General features: G+C 34.6%; 1 protein-coding gene across 1 annotated transcript in view; it reads left to right on the plus strand.

Annotated features, from left to right (window-relative positions):
* The first annotated feature begins 5,414 nt into the window (after positions 1-5,414).
* The window catches only part of LOC149800058 (uncharacterized), a 107,751-nt gene continuing 96,373 nt past the window's right edge, over positions 5,415-16,792 (plus strand). Inside the window, exon 1 of the mRNA XM_089957180.1 lies at positions 5,415-5,551. Coding sequence (XP_089813306.1) covers positions 5,509-5,551 — 43 coding nt within the window. The 5' untranslated portion in view covers positions 5,415-5,508. The remainder of the gene's footprint in view (positions 5,552-16,792) is intronic.

Here is a 16,792-nt window from a genome sequence, read left to right on the forward strand (position 1 = left end):
CTGAAACATTTAAGTCGCAAGCATCAAAACAATCCTTATGAATAATTCTTCTGCCTTTTTCCACACAGAACAGTATTTATGAGTGTCAGAGTCTCTAACAAGGCCAGCCTACCCTACCCCCCCCCCCCATGATAAAAGTGAGCTATTTTAAGAATGCACATTACATTTTGTAAACATAGCAACCAATGTTATGCTGAATGACAGGAACATGAAACTAGCCAGAATTATTTCTGAGATATCAACAATGAATTTTACAATTAGAAAAGGGAGGTAACTCATCAGCTTCATAAAGGTCAAAGGTCAAAGTGTAAAATATATGCCTATTGTTTAATATGGAAGAAGCGAATTCACTTTCTCTTCATTTATTTTTTTATTTCATTGCAAATAAATGAAAAGAAACATTTTCACCATATATTTCTGTCACTTATTGCAACAGTTTTAAATTTAAGTTGACTCTATTCCTATATTCTAAGTCTTCTAATTTCCCCATAATTAAGGTCACTACTCACACAAACATACCTCATGGCAAATTATGTAAGCAAGAGAAAAATGATCATAATTAGCTTATTTTCATGCTTAAATGCAATATGAATGTACCATCAATATGAATGTACCATTTTATTCAGAACATCATACATAATTATATGAAAATAAAAAAAAATAATTGCAAACATTTTTTTATTTTCTTTAAGGTGGCTCTATACAGTTTAGCATTTTGCATAGGGTTAGGATTTTAAAGAAAAAGAATTACCCCGGCTTTCCGCACTGGTTATACTGGCTATTTAAAAAAGACCTTGTATATCTTAGGTATAATTCAAAGAACCTTTAATTCCCTTTATTTTGGTGTATGATTGATGGGTGTACTATGGGTTATAGAGTATACAGCTTGGCATTACTTCAAACGTGCACCTTTCAAAAAAGTGCTAGCTCTACTTGGTCATTTTCACTTCCTGAACTTCAGAGGTAAATTGTATAAAAAAGAGCCGATAACTTTTTTTTACATTTCATATATTTGGTAATTCATTCATTGCACTTTCAGAAGCTGGTATTGTCTAGTCTGGCAAAATTCATTTTCCCTATTTTAATAGCTGCTATGTATAGTGTACTTTAGACTAATTCAGACTGATTTTTTAACACAAGGGAGCAGTCATTTTAGTTAGCAGTGTGCTTAAATCATGTAAAATTTCCAAAAGTACAATATCCAAAAGAAATATCATCCACATTACATTAATGTAGCATAGAGGTATGCAAACATTCTCTCCACTGTGCATGTTTTAAATGTGAACTACTTCACCTTACATACGTCACTCTCTCAAAAGTACATATTATCTGGTGAGCGCCACCTAAATAATGATAAATATGCATTATTTTAATACAACATGAAAAAATGAATATGTATTTGACAGCTCTGACAGAACAGTGGTTCATTTTATTTTAACTTCTTTTGTTGATAACTTTTATACTACCATTCTGTATAGTATATACTTTTCCAGTGCTGAGCAGTGCAGAAATACTTTATTTAGCTTTTACATAATATATCAGAATGTGTGTGTGCGTGTGTGTGTGTGGTTTAGAGTTTTAACGTCGATTTAACAACTTTCCAGTCATATCACTACGAGGTATGCAGTGCGACAGTATGTAGTGATGTCTAGCACTGGGACATCATGCCGCAGACAAGACCCCTATACCAGTAAGAAAGAATAAGTGGTTAGAAGTGGTTGTTCATGCTACACTTAAAGATGGCCAGCCGGTCAAACAATTATAGTTCGTGATCACATTATTAATAGAAGAACTATGATCGATCCTCAATGTAACGTGAAAAAATGATCGCGACGGAAAAATAACTGGGAGATGAAATCACAAAGAAAACTGCACTACTCTTGCAATAAACCCATGCGTGAGGGGATGGATGTGCAGAGATTCAGTACTAGTTTACAAAATGATAGAAACTTGATTTTAATAACCGTGTTCCCATAGGAATCGTGTCATTAGCCATACTAAAGTTTCATCACTAAATCATTATCTTTTTTCAAATAAAATTTCAGGGTTGTATCCCTCATCTGATTCCAGGATCTGTGTTACAAAACATTATCCTTTTAAAAAAGAAATAGAAATGTCTATGAAATATTTTTAAACAAACTTCGCGATACCAATGTAAGAATTTTATTGGATTATTCTTACAAATAGATTTTAGTAAACATTATAGTCAAGTTCTGCTAATAAATCTAAGAAAATTTCAAAACGTTACATGTGAAGCTCTTAACTAAAACTTTGTTTTTAATTCAAGAACCGAAAGGCTGAAATAATAAATATACAAGGGAAAAAAAGAAAAATTATCCTTTAAATTGTACAATTATGTAATCAGTTTACAGTTTATCAACTTATAATTAACGGGATAATAAACACCAGCTTGCATGGTCTTGTACAGGTTTTGAGTAATGGTGCGTACAATGATGTGTTTATTTTTTTTGGGGGGGGGATATGTTTTGTTTTTTAAAGCAGGGGTCAAAGTCTTCAAAGTACGAAAAATTAAGTATTTGCCCATTGATACAAACGTCAGGTATGTGAATGATAGCATTAATGATGTGTACAAAGGTTTCATCAAGACTGTGATATTATTTTATTTTTCTTGAGTGTTCAAATCGAAATCAAATTTGTGAACAAAACCTAACAAAAAGACTACAATGTAACAACGAACTTCAAAGGAAATGTACATGTTAACGACATTTAATTTTTTTAAAAAGGACCCATGACCAAATCGCTTTCAAACACTTGCGCTACAATTAAAATTAATTATGCGAGCTTTAAAATCTAAACCAAAAGAGCACTCAAGTTTAAGTCACAGTCGCCTCTATCCATATGCAGCTAGCCCATATTCGACCTGCCGCTCCCTTTGATTGCATTCATCTATGGAGCTGGGAATAATCATAGCAGCCTCGATAAACAACGACGCATGTCTCGTGCAAATTTCATACACTTTTTCTTTCAAGTCAGGACACGTGGACATCATGTGATACGTCATATTGAACATCTAACATGTCAAAAAACAAGCTTTTTAGCCTATCAGTTTTACTTGCTATAGAGTATATAGACAGTGACTTTTCATTTGCACGGTGACAAATGTTCCAAACACAGATTTGGCTAGCTACATGTGACAAAGACGATGTTGAAAAAAGAAAGAAAAAAAGAGGACACAATGACAAATTCTCAACTCATAAGGTTTATACTGTAGCCATTAGCGTTTTATATATGTAGTGTCCGCGTAAATGTCAGCAGCCTGAAATAGACAAGAAAACATGCATTCTAGTGAAAAGCAATCATGGTAAGGTTTTAAAACAGCATGCAATATTTCCCGGAATCGGATACTTTCTTTTTTATCCGTTAGCAATAATTATTATATTCTTTACTGCGATTATTTGTTATTCTTTCTGAAGGCTAAAGGGTATTTTGAAAACCGCCATTCTTCTCCAACCGTAAGCCCACTGTTTTGCAACTGAGGCCGTGACGTATCCTTCTCTGACAATATCACGCTGAAACTCAAACGTTTGGACCGCTTCGGTGGTCTAGTGGTCAGGGTGTCCGCCTGAGATGCGGAACCCGGGCCGAATCATCCCAAAGAGTATTTAAAATGGTACTAACAGTTACCTCGCCTGGCGCTCAGCATTAAGATTTTAGTGTAAGGACTGCTCGGCCTGAGGTCAGGATAATTTTACCAGTGCTAGACATCATTATAAACTGCCACACTGCAGACATGTAGCGATATGACTGAAAAAGTGTTAAAGCTACATTTAAAAAATCCAAATCACACACACACACACACACACACACACACACACACGCTGGTTAATATAATTTCCCACGTTCTGATATAGTATAGAAATCTACCGAGCATCATTTTACATCCCCTCACAGGGCCCTTGTATTTAAAAAACTTATGATTAGTTCATGGTATATATATATATATATATATATATATATATATATATATATATATATATATATATATATATATAATTTGCTTTTCAGACAAACAAATTTAAAGTTTAAAGGAGTAAATGTTAGTGTATTATTCTATCGTAATATAAATTATCTAAATAAATTTAGTCGGATAGTTTGAAACTGATAGGATGATTGTTGGGATGGAGTTCATATATAGACGAAAAATACACCCCCACTCCCACCCAACCCCAACCCACCCAAAAATAACAATTCTTTCGTCAAATGAAATTAAACGTGCATATTTATACGGAATATTGGTAATCACATTTTAACGGATATTGTGTAAGATTGCAAAATGTAATTTGGACCTCTCAGGTGGCTTAGTGCTTAGACAAACCAAAAACATAGTTAAAATATTTTCTACTAACAGCTGCCTCACTTGGCGCTCAACATTAAGAGGTTAGTGTTAGGACTGGTCGGCCTGGTGTCAGGATAATGTGACTGGGTGAGAAATCATGTTACATGTCTGCGGCATGATGCCCCAGTGCTAGACATCACTTTAAACTGCCACAATGCTGACATCGTAGCAATATGACTGACTTTTTTTTAAAGCTACGTTAAAAATCCACATTACACAAGCACACACAAACACACACACGCAGAAAATAAGAACAAATTTTCACTATTAAACCAAGGCAAAATTAAGAAAAGTAATCGACCATTTTAAAAATGTATTGGTCCACCGAAAAAATTATCTCTCAATATTGTTTGGAACAAAATAAATACCATGTTTCATTTGGTAATATATTGGACCCCCTTCCATTAAGTTCAATTGCATCTGCAAACATTTCTTACAATCTGACGCCGACCCATCCAGGGCAGATGAATAGCTCTTGCAGATTTCCTGTTTTTACAACAACATCAACAAAAACAGCAATAATAATAATAATAATAATAATAATTACAGCAGCAACAATGTACGATAAAATAAAACGTACTTTTGAACATGAGATACTGATTACAGTGCCCTTTAGTCGATAATTACTAAGCCCCTATATAAATAATATAAGCAACAAGGAAAATAATCAATTCAAGATAGATTCCACACACACGTGAAACTGCAAATTTATCTGTAAAAATACAAAGCCTGACATAAAAGCATACGAGAAACGATCCGCGAACGAAACCGGCCAATATTTTGGCTCGTTTCCATGTAAAGCCGGCTCACACCTTATATAAAACATTTCTACTTATAATATATGAACGGAATCACAGAAATAAATTCTACAATTGAATATAAATAAAAACCGAATATTTTTCAATAACATAAGGCAATGTCGATTATGGCTGGTAAGATATATTGGAAACTGAGTAGATACAATGTGGTAACCCAACATATTGCATTATTCTGAGCATAGTTATATCCCCTGACTTACTAAGTCTCGTGATCTATCATGCGGCTGCCGAGAACGTGATTTTCTGATGTCGAACGGTTTGTTCTTGTTACCTTGGTTCATCAAGTAGGCGTTCGGTTTATTTGGGTAGAACAGTTAATACACGGGGGAAAAAATGACTTCGCTACACTGGACATACGTTTTCCTTATACTTATAGGTGAGTATAGTCTGTATTATTTTTATATTTTATTTTAACATTAACTGCTTGTGTTCTATGACTTACATTGATAAATGTAATGAACAACTAACTATACAGTACTTTATAAAATGGGTTTAAAAAAAAACAAGTATTTTCACTGGAGGCTTCTTTCTACGAGTGAAGGACATATATATTTCATCGACTGAGTGAAAAACTTTAGTTTTTACTCCTACTCTACACAATATATCTGTTACTCACTTATAGTAAGCAAACGTTTTGTTTTATTTCATGCTCAAACGTATTGGCTAGCAAGCTGTAACAACAGATGTAACAAAGGTGTTATTTGATCTCGCATGATGTCAGCAGTTTTCAGTTTATGTTTTTGCTGTACTTTGTGAATATTCGCAGAAAAATATAAAAACAAAAACATAATTATACTTTTCAATTCAGTGTAAAATAACACATAAAGGATAACTTGCATCCTGCCTGATTCGTACTCAACTCGAAAAAGCCAACCATACTTATCCCGCCACTACGCAAGAGCTAATTCAGAATTTCGAGATTATTATGTTATCCCAGTTTATTTTCAGCCAGTGAAAAAAGTATCATTTGTCATTTAGGAGATTAGTTGTCTCATAAAATCAAGTAATTCACGTCCTAGCATAAAATAATAAGAATTTGTTGAATTGGTTAATAGATGGCAAAATCTGAAATTTTGGTGTGGTTAAACTTTGGTTGTTTATGCCTTAAAAATAATTGTATGTGCTAAATTGACGACCTCTGTGCCGTTGGTCAGTATTGTTTTTAGTTTCTGGTGACTACGTACAAACCGTTAGCTGTGACAAATCTGTTACACAAAAGAGAAAAGAACAAAACACGAAAACGTAATTATTTTTTATAGAACATACATGTTTGTGTTTTGCTCCTAGCGTTTGCGTACTCACCCTTTGTAGCTTTCGACCCTTTATTCCGCATGCATTAAAATTAACATAGCTATTAAAGTGTTGGTATAAAGCAGTTTGATATGCCAATAATGTTGATATATGATTCGCCAATGGAGTGTAAACACGTATCTAATTTTATTGACACCAGTTGTCTATTGCTTGTAAATTCTGTTAATCAGTGATGAAATTCCCCTCATTAACTTATTAATAAAATAAGAAAATTGGGAGAAAAATGTAATGAATTAAAAAAAGTTTCACATTTTTATCTCTCTCTCTCTCTCTCTCTCTCTCTCTCTCTCTCTCTCGTGACGTAAGTTACGACTATCACTTGGAGTGAGAGAGAATAACGAATTTGAGCTGCATGTAAACCTTCAACTTAAACCAAATGACCTAGAGAAACCCGAAACCTTATAATACGTGTACACACTTTCCATGGAATTTTTCTACACTGTTACACGATACCAATGATACAAAGTTACAATAGCCTGTAGAGACGCGAGTCGATCGAACTGGAAATTCCTTGGCAGACACATGCTGTAATCTAATGTATGCTGTATTTTTGTAACCATTAACAAACTTATAAAACATATCACTTTTATATTTTACAATGTCTGAAGGTTTCTAGTTGTTCTACCATTCTTTCTTTTTCGCTCAGTCGGTGTTGGTTGCTCAGTCATTTTACCGTAGTTGATACCCCTCTCTCTCTCTCTCAAGGGCTCGTTACCAAGAAAATTGGTAACGAATAGATGGCTGGGGTGGGTGGACCCAACTTGTAACAATATAACACAAGGAAAGACATATGTTCACGTCCCTTGGCAGTTCCAACCCATCGCCTAGCTACCATTGACCGAAAGGTACAATATTTACTGCGGAATAGTAGTTCTTTGCATGTTACATTTTGGTAAATCCAAGACTATCCGAATGGGGGTACTGGTCTATTCGTCAAAATAGGAGAAGGCTTGTTGAACTTTTTCCAGTATGTCGCAAACTGAACGAAGTTTGTTGAGCTGTTTTGTAAAATTAACTATATTTTAGGAATGGATAATAGCAGAATCAATCCCTTACTAGAATGAGTCAGATAGCGGTGTTTAATAAGTTAAATATCAGTGAATATGTCCACGTGAAATAATCAATAGTACAGTAAGCCTCTGTCATACCCACACTCTCAATGTTGGATGGTTAGCCAGTATGTCAATTTCACCCAATAGTGGTAAAACTGGAAGACAAATGGACCAAAACAGACAGAGGGAGAGACGATATGAGCAATATTATAATCATTATCAAAGGTGCGAAATCAGAAGCAATGCCTCCGGTCAGCTGTAAATAATTTAAACTACTTCTCGCTCTCTCGCTCTCTCTCTCTCTCTCTCTGACAATATATATATATATATCTTTTTTCTACGGTATCACCGGTTCTGTGGTATCGTGGTATTCGAGGTTTTGGGTAGTTTTCTGTATAGCACCATGTATCTTGAGCTTGGATAACTGCTAACTCATGTTCATCTAAAGAGTGTGAGCTCTTTCAGAATCTATATTGCATGAGAAAGTTAGATAAAAGTTGACAATATGGCTGAAATGAAAATATACTACCAACAATAAATAAAAACAAAATAAATAAATAAATAAATACTTGAATGTTTTGGGAGATTTTCATTAGAAAAGAACAAAAATGCTCTCTCAGCAGGATATTATAGATGATGTGGACATTGAGAGAAAGTCTCAAAATAGTTTTGATGTTGCTCAAGACATGTTAGATAATGAAAATGAGGACAACACCAATTCAAGGCCGGATTTAAACTTATCAGAGATGGATGATATGGGGAAACCGAAGGGAAATCTGAGAAACATTGAAAATGTCACTGATGCTGATACCAAAGATGATACCAATGATGATGCTCTATTTGTCTCACAGACATCGCAAGCAGAACAAGATTCAGATGTAGACGAAATTAATGAAGGCATATACATGCAAATCAAAACCAAATTTGGAACTCTTAATAGAAGTGCCTTCAAAAAAAGATTGAAATCAACACTTGATGTCAAAGGTCTCAGGGATTCTAGGCAAGCTCTCTTTGATCTAGCAAAAAGGAAGAGATATGATTGTCCTGATGGTCGATTAGTAGAACGTTTACCTCGAACAAATAGTGCTCCTGTGGAGGATAAGTTATCGGAAGATATTTATATTATATTCCATTTCATTGAAGGAGAAAATAATTACAGTGACATGAAAGCATGTATATCTAAATGGGCATTGAAACATAATTCTGAAACAAGATCATCCCAGCGTATAAACTCAATTCGCAGTGATTGTATATCACAAAGTCCGAAAGCTCCGGTCAATGATAGCGCCTTACAAAGAACTGATGAAGATGCTGATAGAATGAGCACAATATTTGCGCAGATAGCGATAATGAATGATAAGTTTGAAGAAAAATTCTCCAGATTGGAAAACCAGTTGGGTGATATTATCACACGGACAGAAAATGAGATCCTAAACTTAAAGTCAGACTTAGTGGAAACTACGAAGAAACTCAAAGAGGCGAACTCTCATATAGAACAACTGAAATTAAAGGAAGAAAAACTAATCAATGATAATAGAGGAATGTATTTCCAGATGTCATCAATGGCAACCCGGGAAAATGAGATTAAAGAATTATCTTCTCATGTACATCAACATCTAGATGTGATCATGAAAAAGATTAACTGTATTGAGGGAAAGTTAGACACAATTTGTACAAGACACAAACTTTTATTCAATCAGTCTAACAAAGGAAGTGATAGAAACGTAGACTTGCAAATGAAAGAAAATCATGGAAATCATGAACTATCAGCATACAAGGAGAGTAGACATGTTATCTCTCCATCTATTGATCAAGAAAATGTAGTACATGGACAAAAAGAAATACATAAAGAGCCTGCTAGAGCTCTTCCAGTAAATTTGCCTAGCAATGGTCCCGCTATGTTTACATTGAAAGATTTCCCGCCACTTTCACGGAATGATCGGACTAACATAACGGAAAATGTGAATCATAATCAGCGCACAGAAATAACATCTCACAATGCAAGTACATCAACCTACAATCAGCAAAAGAAATTAAGATATGAAGATAGAGCTAACATAAATATAAATGAAAACATAAATAAAGATCAAATAGGGCACAACAAATCACCAAATGATCAAAGAATGATTCCGAATGACGAGGAGAGACAAAAAAAGGAAGATACATCGTATAGACATATTGAGACAATTATTACCAGACCCAATCAAAGGAATATAGAACCGGATGTGTTTGAACCAGTTGTAAGAAACAAAATAAGACGCATTCTGCTATCAAATGTCAAATCGAGAAAAAATATAGATGTAGTAAGGACAGCTATTGCAACTCAGTGCAAGGAGGAAGGTGTGACAGTAACATTCGTCCGCCTCATAAAGGAACGACCCCATTGGGATGGATCAAATATATATACATTTCGACTAAATGTACTGGATAAAGATTTTGAACTGATGATGAATAATGAATCATTTTGGAGTTCTGGAATAAAATGTAGGGAATGGATAACAAACAGAAAATGGAGAGAAGGCTACATACTTGATGAAACGCATGAGAATTACAAAATATATTCCTAATGAGCATAACCATATGACTAGTAATTGCTTCTTAATTATAATTATGATCATTATTTCAACATGGAATGTACGTGGTATAATGTCTAGCACGCAGAAATTAATTGAATTGTTACCAGACACAGATATATTTGTTATCACTGAACATTGGCTTTGTACAAAGAATCTAACGTATTTAGATAAATTACATGATGATTTCAAAGTAGTTGCGCTACCTACTGAAGAGATACAACAATGCTATAGAGGTAGTGGCGGGGTTGCCGTATTTTATAGATCATCACTATGCAAAGCAAGCACCTTACAAAATGAGTTCCCAAATATTATGGCGGTGAAAATCTTAGTGAGAGACTTGGAACCTATAATTTTGATTGCAACCTACTTTCCCTCGACAACTAGAACTGATGATGCATATGACAAATTTTGTGAAAATGTTTTTGATGTGTATGATAGGTATTCTGCTGAAAATATATGCATAATTACGGGCGACATGAATGCAGATCTTGTGTGTAAAAATCCATCAAGAAGAGATCTTGCTCTCAAAAAAAGAATAGAACAGAGAAACATAGTTGCTACGCTGGTGATAAAACCACATGAACATTACATCACGTATAGATCAAAAGACATGTCACGAACGTCCACACTTGATTATATATTAATACCTGAAATAATTAGAGGTGCTGTAAAAAGACACATAGTAAATGACAAAATCGATTTCTCAATATCGGATCACCTACCTATTACAGCGGCACTTGCAAAAGATATACTGAAGGAAAATAAAAAGACATGTGTATCTCCAAGAATGAAATGGAACTTGGCAAATCCATTAGAAATGAGCATGTATAAATCTGATGTTAGTGCATTCTTGAATTTCACCTATGAGTGTAAAAAGGTAGAAGATATAGAGAAGTATAATGAATTGATAACTAAGAGTGTAATAACTGCATCAGACCGATATATTCCAAAGTCCGAATTCAAATCGCACTTGAAACCATATTGGAAGAAAAGTGGGCTTGAAAATTTACATCAGAATATGAGAAAAGCGCGCGGAGAATGGATCAAAGCAGGAATAAATAGAAGCACAGAGTGTAGCATCAAAAGAAGATACAAGGACGCGAAAAGAAAGTTTAGAAAGAAACATAGGCAAGAGAAAAAGGTATATAAAGAGTGTATATTTGAAGAGATAGAAAAGAGTGCAGAAATGGGAATAGACGAATTCTATGCAGTCATACGGGAAAATAGAAAAGATAAATCGGACATTGGTAATATTGCATTTCGAGGAGTAGAATCTAATACTTTGGATGAATGTGTCAATCTATGGAAACTATATTTTTCAGAATTAAGTGGTACAACAGATGAGGAACATAATGATTGTGTCAAAATGAAGAATATGTACGAAGAAAGCAAACTAGAGAATGATAACATAAAATGTAATAATATTACAGAGGAAGAAGTGTTGCAGCATATCAAGTCTCTAAAAACAAAAAAATCACCAGGCATTGATTGCATATCGAATGAACACTTAAAGTATGGTGGAAAATATTTAATCAGACATTTAACTGCCCTTTTTAATTACATGATCCAGTATGAGTATTTGCCTAATGTATATAGATGTGGGATGATTATACCGATATACAAACAAAATGGTAAAGATAAAAAGGATCCAGTGAATTATCGTGGTATAACATTGACATCTTGTCTGGGAAAATTGTTTGAAAAAATATTGATGACTAGAATTCAAAAGTATTTAGACAAAATAAGCTTTCCACATCCTTATCAATTTGGATTTCGTAAGGAGGCTGGATCTATCTCCGCTGCTTTTACTCTTCAAGAATGTTTGATGTACTTTAATAATCATAACTCTAATGTATATGCTGTTTTTCTGGATAACGAAAAGGCATTCGATAGACTGTGGCATTGTGGACTATTAAAAAAACTAAAAATATTAGGAATTAATGCAAAAATATGGAGAATAATCGCCCATTCCTACACACAGTCAAGTGCCTGTGTAGCGTGTAGAGGATGTATATCTAACACATTTCCATTACGGAGAGGCGTTGGTCAAGGGCGTGTAATGTCGGCTTTTTTATTTCTCGTGTACATAAATGACCTATTGAATGAGCTAGTAATGACTAATTGCGGGATAACAGTGAATCAGATGAACATACCTGGCATGCTTTTGGCAGACGACACTACTCTACTAAGCTCTACGCTGAATGGATTGCAAATACTCGTGAATACAGCTTATCAGTATGCACAGAAGTGGAAATTGAAATATAACTCTAACAAGAGTAATTGGATGATATTTAGTAAAAGAAAGGAAGTGTACTCATCAAATGGAATTACTCTGGGATCACAGAATATTCCTAGAGCAAAAAAAGTGAAATATGCAGGAGTTACCTTTTCGCAATCAATGAAAACTAATGATCGTATAATCTATTCCTACGATAAAGCTAAACGTGTAACAAACTCACTATACTCAACTGGATTAAATGCAAATGGAATGAATCCTATAGTCTCTGTGAAAGTCTGGGAAAGAGTTATATTGCCATCTGCTTTGTATGGCTCAGAACTCTGGTTTAATATGTCATATCAGGGCATTGAATCAATGGAGAAAATACAACGATATTTCGCCCGGAGAGTACAAGGTTTCCCTCAAAGATCGCCTACTGGATCTACGACATCGTGCTTGGGGATGATATCAATGGAAGCTCGCATAGATAAGCAAAAACTCGTATTCCTTGGTCGCATGTGTAGAACATCAGCAAATTTAACGGCTAAAAAGGTTTTCCTCTGGGCTGTTGGAAATTTTATTTTTGACCCCCAACATAGCTACAACTCTTTTATATATGATGTAAATACTGTACTAAAAAAGTATGATTTAGAAGACTATCTCAACGACTTTATTTTCACTGGAAAATTTCCAGACAAAATAACATGGAAAAACTTAATTGGGACAAGAATACAGATATTAGAGGAGAGAAAACATGAAATGAGTATCAGAAATCCATCAGAGGGATTTGGTAGATTTTTAAAAATTAATCCAGGATTAAAAATGCATCATCTATGGAAAATAGCTTACACTGACTCAAGCAGAAAAATGGAATATGGGACATTAATTCGTATTGGAGGAATGCAAGCAAGACCTGGACTGTGTCCCCTATGTGGCAAAATGAGTCATGACCGTATTTTGCACATTTCGATGAATTGTGCCTTAACCTCAGACGACAGAAACCACTTGATGGAAAGTCTATTTTCGTATATGCCTCCAGTGATTTACCGTGATTTCTGTGATCAGACCGATGATGTTATACTGATTATACTACTTGGTGGTTTAAATGATATATCAGAACGTTTAGAATTTGAGGCATGGTTAAATATGATCAGACTATCTACCAAGTATTTCATTAAGATAAAGGATATTATATATTCGATTCAATAGAGAACTCACTCAAAATATAAGGAAAGAAATACTTGTACTGGATTGCAAAGAGAGTAGGAAACTATTTTTGTTGTGAGGATACATTTTCAAATGTTTTATCGTATATATATCTCTATCTAGATTAGTAATGATTTTAATTTATTTATTCGTTTGCTATTGGAAATAATTCAATAAGTAACGAATCTACTATTTTTGTGATTCTATGTATTTAAATGCATTTCTTTTTTGTCTTAAAATCTTCAGAAAATGGAGGAATAAAAGAATATCATCATCTCTGACAATATATATATATATATCTTTTTTCTACGGTATCACCGGTTCTGTGGTATCGTGGTATTCGAGGTTTTGGGTAGTTTTCTGTATAGCACCATGTATCTTGAGCTTATATACATTGGATGAGCATGTGTTACCAGTTCTGCATCACCTGTTTTATTTCGGAAAAATTTAGGAACTGCTGGCGAGGCGAGTACACTATTTCAAAAGTGCACCCATGATTTTAACTTTTTTTAAATAAAAAAAAACGGGCATTCCCCCATGTTCTCAGATAAAATCTGTGGCTTCTTAAAATCATTGTAAAGAATCTGTTAGTTTATCGCCTTATAATGTCCAATGACTTTAAGCAAGAGCCAGAGCACATGATTACTATATATGTCAAGAAAGAAGAGCTCGAATCTATGGTAACCAGTAAGAGTCAGAGTATGAAGGGTGTTAATGTTATTTTCGAGTGGCTTTCGCAATTGACAGTTGTTGACCTTAAAACTTCGTTGTACGCGAGTTATTTTCCTAATAGCATCTGGTTTTAGTTAAACAGGCTGTGGTTGACTTGTTCTACATTGATTTAATTTTCTAAGATAAGTTTCTGTTGTTGGAGTGTACAGCTCACAGAATGAGAGCCACTGAAGTAGCATCCAATTTTTAAAAAAATCCTAACATGAGGACAAGTTTATGCCATCGTAAAAATATTTGTTTGATATTTTTGCGATATTAGACTAACGGTACCGTCATGGAAATTAAATGTATGTTAATCAAAGATCAAAGAATAGCGAACACACACACACACACAGATGCATATATATATATATATATATATATATATATATATATATATATATATATATATATATATATATGTGTGTGTGTGTGTGTGTTTTTAGCTACTTATTCGCCGATCTCTATTTTAAGACCTGTAATACCATATTTATGGGTTGGGGTACATATTCCTGTAACGAACGAACTGAATTTACCCATACGAAACCGATATGGAATTTTTTTTTAGCAGAGATACATCGTGAAGAGTTTGTTGGCAAGACCAATAACTTTCCAGTAAATAAGTTCCAAAGTAGCTCAGTCTCTGTACATCAAATTCTCTCCATTTCTATCCAGACTCGACAAAAAGCATTAGCTATAGTTTAAAAATGCGAAAGGTTCCTCAAAACAAAAACGAACCTGCAATAGTTCATTGATGGTTACTTTAAGTCCCATCTATTTATTGTGTAATGCCGCCCTGGAAAGAGAATACTGATGATGCGATGTGCAGGCTCACCACTGCACAAATTTAAAAGTATTTTACAGCGATACCTGAGGTAATTAGGTACGAATTGTGAAGTAGATGAAAAAATAAGCCATCTCACCAAGTTCTTAAATTCGAACAATATGATACGCTTTTTAAACTTAATTAGTAGTTTGGGTACGTGAATTGTTCCACCTAAAACATCAAGAAGTAAATTGACTGCATTTTCACATAGATTTCAGTTGGGTCTTCCTGGAAATAAATAACGACTACGTAGATGTGTGTGGTGGCTAGGGATAGAAGTAACAACCAATCAATACAAGCCTATGACCTACTGAAGATAAATATTTGTACACAGTGTGATTTTAATGAAATGTCACCTGAGTATGGCACCCCTGTTAAAATTTGAGAACTGTTGATTGCGGGATACAGGTTAATTCCCATGTTTTAACATTTAAGGATATTGAAAATGATGACCAAACAATGCTATTTTGTACTCCAGTTCCAAATTCAGCTACTTTCAAGGCATTATTTGATGAAATTAAGGATGATGCTACAAGTCAGACAGCTCGTTATGGTGCTGCAAGTGGAAAGGGACATCCAAGACACTTGCGTCTGATAGATGAATTTTTCCTTGTCTTGAAGCGATTGCGACTATGCTTGTTACTGGAAGATTTAGCAGATCCATTTAACATTGGAACGTCATCTGGAATGACTTTTAATAAATGGATTGATTATTTGTATATACAGTTAGATTTTCTAATCCAATGGCCTTCAAGACGTGCTGTTGATGAACATATGCCACTTTGCTTCAAGGAAAAATATCCACTTTGTAGGGTGATATAATTGACTGTACAAAGTTACGCACAGAAACGCCTAGTTCCTTACAACTGAAATCTTTGATGTACCGTGATTACAAATCACATATGACATGGAAAGGGCTTAATGGAATTAGTCCAGCTGGGGTTATAACATTTGTATAAGATTCGTGGGCAGGGAGTGCAAGTGACAAACTACTAAAGACAGTGCCCTGGTTGACAGGTGTGCACCTGGAGATGCCATTATGGCAGACTTTGAAAGGGCCACGAGTGGCCGAGTGGTCTAAAGCGCTCTCCGTTACGGATCACTGCCATCTCACCTCTGTCTGCGCCCGTTCGAGTCTCGGATTCAGCCAATTTAGGTATGTGAGAAAGCTTGCCATTAGCTTCTCGTGGGTCTGTGGTTCTTTCCGGAGTTTTCCCTGGTTCTTTCTCCACCATTAATACTGGCTGTCATGTATAGCCGATCGTGTGCTGAAAATGGCGTTAAACCCAACAACAACAACAACATGTCAGACAAAGGATTCCTTACAGACATCACAACCCCAAAATGTGTCCATCTGACCATCCCTCCGTTTAACCAAAGAAAAAACACTTCTCCAAAATAGAAGTGCAACAATCACGAACAATTGCAAATCTTCGTATCCATGTTGAGAGACAGCTGGAAAGTTTTAATATTCTTAAAACTGTTATGCCTATAAATATGTCACAAGAGGTAACAAAAATATGGAAGACATGTACACGATTAACAAATTTACAGCCACCACTTTGCAAAGTAAATTAGTATTATAATACTTTAATTTAGATGTATTACAGCAGTCTGTTATGACCATATGCATGACACTAATTTAAAAATAATTTGCCACACAAATTTTGACTTTTAAAAACAGCTGTCTATATAACAACATATATTTAAAACTCAT

The sequence above is a fragment of the Sinohyriopsis cumingii genome, chromosome 5 (assembly GCF_028554795.1).
Source record: "Sinohyriopsis cumingii isolate HCF-2022 chromosome 5, ASM2855479v2, whole genome shotgun sequence".
NCBI classification, from domain to species: domain Eukaryota; kingdom Metazoa; phylum Mollusca; class Bivalvia; order Unionida; family Unionidae; genus Sinohyriopsis; species Sinohyriopsis cumingii.